At 43.9% G+C, this 7,967-nt stretch overlaps 1 protein-coding gene across 1 annotated transcript; it reads right to left on the bottom strand.

Moving 5' to 3' along the window:
- Positions 1 to 3,067: 3,067 nt before the first annotated feature.
- zbtb34 (zinc finger and BTB domain containing 34) lies at positions 3,068 to 4,609 on the bottom strand (the record flags this gene model as incomplete). The annotated part of the gene is made up of 1 exon (XM_080003515.1): positions 3,068 to 4,609. The coding sequence occupies exon 1, from the start codon at positions 4,601 to 4,603 to the stop codon at positions 3,068 to 3,070; it is 1,536 nt and encodes a 511-aa protein (XP_079859641.1). The 5' UTR covers positions 4,604 to 4,609.
- Positions 4,610 to 7,967: the final 3,358 nt, after the last annotated feature.

Genomic DNA, 7,967 nt, shown 5'->3' with positions numbered 1-7,967 from the left:
CAATGTCCAACTATCCAATGATGCAAATTGTTAAAACTATATTAAGAAATACAAGATATTCGCCTCGATAAATTGATATGACACATGAAACGTAGGATAAGCATTGGACGGGACAAAAACATGTATGGCACAGGTGCTCTTTGAGAAAGGCATTTTTAACAACTGGATGGCAAAGCATAAAGGGACAAAGGGGAAAACGCTGTCATCATCCTGGCCATCGGGTGCCATTACTATGCATTTGCTATGATTGTAGGTTCTTGTAAAGCACAATATAAAAAAAGACAAGACTTCTATAAACGAGTCAGTGACCAACTTCCCACACCCATCAAGCGCAAACAATACAGGCAAAACCATTAAATCCAATGTATAGTAGCCAATGGCCTTTTGTGTAATTGTATAATCTTATTTCATCTCACATCAAGCAGTTGTGACGTCTCACATTAGAGAACCAGTAAGGATGTCAAGCAGGCTTGTGGATATTGGTGAATTTTCCCTTCCCAGAACACTAACCGGTGTTACTCACATCACCGCTTCTGCTATGAGAGATAAGCGCTATTTTCACTTGATCAGCACCCACGCCGCCACCTAGCCCCACAAAGTGCACAGATACTTTGGATCACCAGCTACCAATACAGAAACAAAAAAAAAATAAAATAAAAAAAATAAAATGGTTTGACTTTCAGCCTTTAAAATCTATACCACATCTAGACCAAAAGCATAACATTAGATTGATAAATGAGGAAAGCAAGTTTTAAGTCAGTGTCACCCTCTCCAAAGTGGAGAACAAAGATCACAGATCAATCACCCTCCCAAAAAAAAAACTAAAAAACAAAACAAAACATTGTAGGACAAGCCAGAGGGAAAAACAAGAGCTCCCGTTAGAAGTAAATATATACCATGTCAAGATGGCTAAGATTCCTTTGTTCTTACCGTTTGCATATTACTCAAAGTAGTCTACGATAATCACTTGTATCAATAGATCCATAGCTGTTCCTGCTGTGCTGCTCAAGAAGAGGACTTTTATCCCAAGATGTACTAGGACAAAAGTACCAGATGTACTAAGAGGACTTAGTACATCTGGATGTACTAAGTATTTATCTAGAGGGTTTCCCCGTCGCCCAGACAACACTTGCACATAAAGGTGAAGTAGTTCGGTATAAAACTGCCATCGGAACACGGAACATCGCCGTACTGTCGGCGGATTACTGATCCATCCCATGGATAATAGCATCAAATGAAAACCTGCAGCGTGGCCAAGCGACCCTTAGCAGTGATATGAAGAAAAGCGTGTGTTCTTCAAAAATAACCCAGAACTGGGGAAGAGGCAGAAAAGCCGTGTATACAGGGCCATTCCTTTACTCTTACTGGGTCTCATTCACTAATAGTGCCTATGCACAAATTCACTTACACCTTCTCAGCTAAGGTTTTCCCCACAAACATTGGGATTCATAGATAACTTATTGGTGTAATTTGTTCTTTCTATACAAATACAGAACCGCCTCAGACCACAACGCAAAAAAAAAAAGAAAAAAGAAAAATCACAAAATGGCCATAGAACTTGCATGTCCAAACCTGGTATACTCAGACATTACAAAAAAAAAATTAGGCCTACAAATCAAACTCATTAGAAGTAGAAACAATTACATTTAAAGTTCTGTTAATTTGGAACACCATTGACCTAATTCTTAGCTCAAATCTGAGGGACCGCCCCATTAGTTCATCTGGCAGAGTAGATGGGTGAATCAGTCTGAATACATTACCGTAGGACTAATTGGAAGCGCCATCAATTAGGCCGCCATTATTATTCCCTATGCAATTGGTTAATTAGCGGTCCACCAGCACAGTCCAATGTAGGCTTTATAAAGACGGCTTCTTGGCCTTCAAGTTCTTGTGAACACGGCATACATAGCTTTGCTGGAGGATACGGCTGCCTGTGCCCTGTGGAGAAAGCGCGGGCACGGGGCTTTCGATGGCGTCAACTCGGGCGTGAAAAATGCCAATTAGAAATTGCAGGTATGGTCGTGGAGGATTAAGAGGAGCCTGATTCATCCATATACACAAACACAGAGGTAAGGAAAATAAAAAAATGTGCGTAGTATGTATGTCTTGAATTCAGCTGTAGTTTCACATGAACACCTTTTCAAAGTACGACAATCTATATGCGCACATTAATGGATGAGACCCATTCTTTGAATTTACCGAATACAGAGTAAGCCAACGATTCTAATGCACTCTTAACTTAGCACCTTCTTCGTCAACAGTTTAACCTGGCTGACCATGAAACATTTGACAAGGACTTAATCTGTAAGCCATACAATCAGCAAGGAATATTTCACTTTAAGTATCAAGGCTTTGTGTTAAGAGACTCTTTCCAAGGGTTTGCCGATGAAATACAAACAACCTTAACAAAACAAAACAAAGAAAAAAAAACAAAAAAAAAACAAACAAAAACGGATTTTGAAAACTTTTGATCTGATTAGGTTCTTGGCTATGAGGTAGAACCCGGTGGAGTTTCATAAAACACTGTTATGAGTATGTAGTTGCAAAATGAGGTATTGAACGGATATGTCACAAGAAGCTTTGCACTGGCAGAAAAATCATTCCTTGTGAGTAATTGACCCCCTGTGGGCCACATGTGCAAAAACAGGTCAGGTAAAAAGGTGATATGACAAGCATCTTACCAGAGCTTTCACATTATCAATTATTGCAACATGCCTATATAACTCTGTAATTATGTTTTTAGAAAACATGGAAAGATTAAAAAAGAGAAAACAAGCAAGGGGCCTTGATTATTGCGACCTCCTTAAAAATTGTAAATTGTTAATCCCTTTCCTTTGAAATAATCATTTTCTATAAAGCACCCATTTGCTCTTTGCATTCAATAACAGACTTTCACAAAATGGACATAAACCTTCTATGCAGGATATGTCTAAAGTTGAGGGAGTGGATTTAAAAATGAAACAAACAGAAAAAAAAAAAAAAAAAAAAAAAAAAAAAAAAAAAAAAAAGTCCTTTCAGGTTCTAATTGAAATAAAACATTTAAAGCTCCGATAACCCAAAGCGCGGCCTAAAAATCACATCTGGACGCTGGAGTCTCCTCGGGGCTGCACTTGGAGCGCTCCTCTATGTCATCGGCTGGTGCCTCCTCTGCGTATTGGCCCTCAAAGGCCATGCCCTCTGAGGTATCCTCTGGGTCCTTCTGACCCGAGCTCCCCTCCGTCCTCTCCGGAGAGTCCATGTGATTGCTGCCCTCCGATGCTCCCATGTGCTTCTTCCTCAGGTGCTGGTTGAGGGTGCCCTGGAAGGGGAAGCATTTGCCACAGATCTGGCAGTGGAAGGGCTTGTTGTCTGTGTGGCCGCGGATGTGGTACTCCAGCTGGTCTTTCCTCGTGTACTTCTTGCCGCAGAACTTGCAAACGAAGGGGGTGATTCCCATGTGCAGGCGCATGTGGCGGTCCAGGCTGCCTTTTTGATTGAAGGTCTTCCCACAGTAGATGCAGATGAGTCTCTCATTGTATGGGTACCACTGGCTCCGCAGGCTCCGTTCTCGGACATCGTTCTCCAAACTCGCGGGCCCCAAGACCGGTGTGCCGTCATCTGAGCCCGGTTTGGTGTGACTCGGCAGCCCAGCTGGAATGGCCATGGGACGCTTTGCCCTGGCTCGCCCGCCTCTAAAGCCGCTCAATATGGAGCGGGAGGGACTGGAGCTGCTGAGGCTGACGAAGCAAGGGGAGGACAGCCCCGAGTAAGTGTAGCCAGCAGACTGGATGACGGGACCATAAGAGCCCACGCTGACGGCCAGCACCTGCTCACCGTCCACCATCTCTGTGTGGTAGCCATCGTCGCCGGCGGAAGAGCTGTCTGAGTATGTGGGCCTGTCGGTCTTCTCTACTTTCACGTGGACATCAGTCACCTGCCCGTCCTTGCCAATCAGCTCCACCTGCTCCATTTCTCCTTCTATAGGAGCGTCCTGCTCAGACACGCCGTCACTGCTGCCACGGTCGGACTGGCCTTCCTCCTGCTGCTGCCTGACCCTGGCTGAGCCCTTCCCGAGGAGCTCGGTGCGGACCTCTGCCTGGCCCGCCTGGTTGGGCCGGGAGTAGTAAGGGGGGGAGATCTGGATCGGGTTGACAAAGAGATGGTTGTCATCGACCCCGTTGTGGCTGGCCTGAGAGCCTTCCTTCTCTGGGCTGCCGACACCGATTGGGAGACTGATCTTGGAGTGGATGCTCTCCAGGATTTGCGTGCACTTGTCAATGATGGTCTGCATCTGCAAAAAACTGGCAGCAGTGAGGAAGCTGATGACATCCTTGAGCTGCAGGGACATGTGGCCCGTGTAACAGAAGGCCAGGAGCTGCTCAAACACCTCTGGGCTTTTGATAACTGAGATGGAGAGGCCACTCATGGTGCTGAGGGCTGTGTGGTCCCGGAAGAAAGGTGAACTGGCCGCTAGGACCGCCTTGTGCGCTCTAAACGGCTGGCCCTGGATGTGGACGATTATATCGCACAGCTTCCCCTGCAGCCGCAGCTCATTGAGCTGGCTGAGAACAGTGTTGCTGAACTCTGGCACGTCAAACTCTATGTAGCTTCCGCCGTCGTCCATGTCTTGGATGTATCTCTCCACTATGTCCACAGCCTAGTTGAAAGAGAAAACAAGAAAGCAGAAACAAAGACAAAACATGAGAATCCAAAATGACACCACCCGCTCCCACAGGTATAACTTCAAAGTGATATGATTGCCAAAGGTTTTGAGGGCAGAGCATGTGTGCTACCCTGTCATATATTTGTGCTTTCATCATGTGGTCGACATACACTACAAGCTTTACCAAAAAGCCTAATGGGATGAGAGATGGTTAAGATGGATTGCCAGGTAATAAATCCATGATGAAGACTCTGGACATGTCACTGCACAAAGAATCTGAATGTGACCTTTACCCCCCAAATCGATGGTATAAATAGTTTCAAACTTGCAAATACAGACAGGCCTCAGCAAATTGAGAATCCTGTGCCAAAAAGACAGAGTGCATTACACAGCACTTCACACTTGAAATTAAGAAACTCAAAAAAACTGCTCAACCACAATTATCGAACCAAGTTTCAGTTAGAAAGATGAAATCAAGTTTATAAGTAACAATGATAGCATTCATTTAGAGTGGTTTCTTCAATAAAGTGACAGGCACTCTTTTTGGGACAGGCCTTGGTTGACATGGAATAGATACCAGATTCGATAATAAAAATAATAATTGATCCCACCCACTCCTGGTCTCCAGCCCAAGGCTCCAGCTCCAACACCCATTCAACCTCTCCAACTGAGGATCTCAACCCCAGGGACCACAACAGCCTGCAGAGTTGGCCATAAAAAGGCCGTGGACAATGCCTGAATTAATAAGTTATATTTGTGTGAGGAAGTCTAGGAAAGACTTGTGTTTACAAGACCTGTGGGTGCATGGTTTTGTTGTCAAAAACCTTAATCATTTATTTTTGCTGTGGAATTTTAATAAAGAACTCAGAAGTTCAAGAGACGTTTATTTATTTATTTATTTATTTTTTTTGGTCAGTTATGACATAGTATCTTTCTTATTCTAAATACACGTGATGTTAGAATGTGACACTCACCTAGCTTAGGATGTTCTGAATTCAGAGATACAAAAGACTTCACTTTACTCTCAAAAACAAGTCCAATATCAGCTAAAATATAAAGGTAGAAATAGTTTAGTGTTTAGAGGGTTAATGTAAAGCCATTTGGTGGTGGGGAAGGGCCAGAAAGACAGATTGGGGGACCCCGAGGACCTCAGTAGTTATTTTCTCTGGCGTTGATATACACAATACTATTGGGACAGACTTTACTTGGCACCACCAGAATGGGTGATGGTCGAGGTGGGTACAGACGTCATGGTGTGGCCCCAAGGGGAAACAGAGGAGGGGAATGGATGGGGAGCCGAGGTTTTTGCGATGGTGTGGCCTGGCTAAGAGGGAGAGGAACAGTGCCATGAGGGCAGGGGGTAGAAGGTTTGATGAAGGGAGTAGAGGAGATTGTCAATTAGAAGTGTAGTTCCAGATCTGTTTGGATGAGGGCCATCTGCTCTGAGAAGAGATGTCCCCAAAACAGATTAAAGTTTTCAATGTAGTTCAGGTCCTTTAAGTTGTAGCTTCAGTCTGATAAATGTCGTCAACTTTGGTTTGTGGTTGAATGATGAATGATTTAATTCCTAATTTACATAGCGCCAGCTGCCATCAACCTTCGCAGGGAAAAAACAAACAAACAAAAAATACGATAATTTTTCGCTCACTTTGGTGGTCAGTGCACAAAAATGGCAGCATTTCCAACTCCATTATCGCTTTGTCAGCGAGAGACGACTCAACTCTCTAGTGGAGCATACATCGGTATTGAAGCGATTAGTGAGAGGATTAGTCAAACTGAACAGGTCTCCCTGTTCACACATAGATCTCAATGTGACTTTACCTGTATGAATAAGGAAATAATAATAGTGGTAGTTCAACATCAATTAGCAAGATGCATAGTGAGAAAGCCTTATTTCCTATACATGATATACTGTATATGCCATGTTCAACTTTGTGGGGAATCCGACTCAGTGAAAAGCAAGCAAACTTATCGCAAATGCTGATTTTCTTTTGTCAAATGGCACAGACAAAATAATTTGTCTGTCAAATTTATTTATTTTTTAAATTAGCGGCTATCCCATGAAATATATATATCTTAATGCCCACCCACGGTTACTTGAGAGATGAAACTCATCCCTTCGCTTTTAAATTTGCAGATCATGTTAAGCAGTGTGGAAATATGGAAATTGTTGTCACTGTATGGCATCTTCTCACAAATCATCGCATAAGTAAGAACTGTCTAGAAAGAGGAAAATCAGGTTCTGCCGTGAGCAACCTTGTACATGGTCCAATGCAAACTCCTATTCTGCGTTCTTCTGGTCTACTCTCCCTTATCTGCCTGCAGAATAGAGCACCTCCTTTTAACCTCCTTAAAAAGCACAATTGGGTGAAGTCATGTCACTTCTAGGGAAAAGCTATGACTTCCAACACTCTATGCATTCCATGTTATTCTAAACTTGGTCAGTAATCCTAACTTAAGTTGGAATAAAGGTTTGATGATAGATTTTATATCCTGAATGGATTGGGGGCTGACAGTGGTTTGACCGCATTTAGGATGAATATGAAGACTTGCCAGCCGCATACTTTTGCAGTGGAACAACTGGTATAAACCAAGCCCTGCAGAGGCAAATGCTTGCGTGTTATAAAACCTGGTCTGTGTCAGTTCTCCAGCTTAACCCTCCACTCCCCCACTCTATAGGCTGCCTCTCCCATCTCTCCAGCGACAGCTCCTCCCTACTGCCTGCCTCTCGCTGGCAACACACCATGATCTTCTGTTCATTCAGGCACCGTCAGCACTTTGGGAACGTAAACAGTTTCTGCCACGACTTGCCAAGACACCTGTCTAACAAACCACATGCTCCTCTCCTGGCATGGTGACAAGCAGGGGAGTGGCGTTCGGGGCTTTTACTTAAACTCTGCCATTACACGCCTTCAAATAAAGAACGGTTGGAGAGTACATAGGACATATCAGGGAAGACTGCCAATACCATAAGTACTGAAATGAGCCCAGCTGAACGGCTGCCAGAGAATATGTGCTCAGTGGTTGAGATACACGCACTGAGTGAGGACCACGTGCACGTGGCACAGCACACGTGGGGGAACCAAAATGCTTTGCAGAAGCTGTAAAGAAAACTCAGGTTGAGGCTGAACATCCGGACTAGCCTTAATATAGGGCTGTGCAATGGCAATTTGCATTTTATCACAATATTCTAATGTAAAATTAGACAAAGCCTACGCGACCAGCACCCACACTTGGTCAGTTTGCCTTGGAAAAAAATTTGACTGAGTTATTTCCCTTTTACCCCTTTCCCACTGCATTAAAACACCCGCCAACATCGGGCATT

This window comes from Zeus faber (genome assembly GCF_960531495.2).
Source record: "Zeus faber genome assembly, chromosome: 7".
NCBI lineage: Eukaryota > Metazoa > Chordata > Actinopteri > Zeiformes > Zeidae > Zeus > Zeus faber.
The sequence above is the reverse complement of the archived record's forward strand: the minus strand, read 5'-3'. Positions and strand labels throughout refer to the sequence as shown.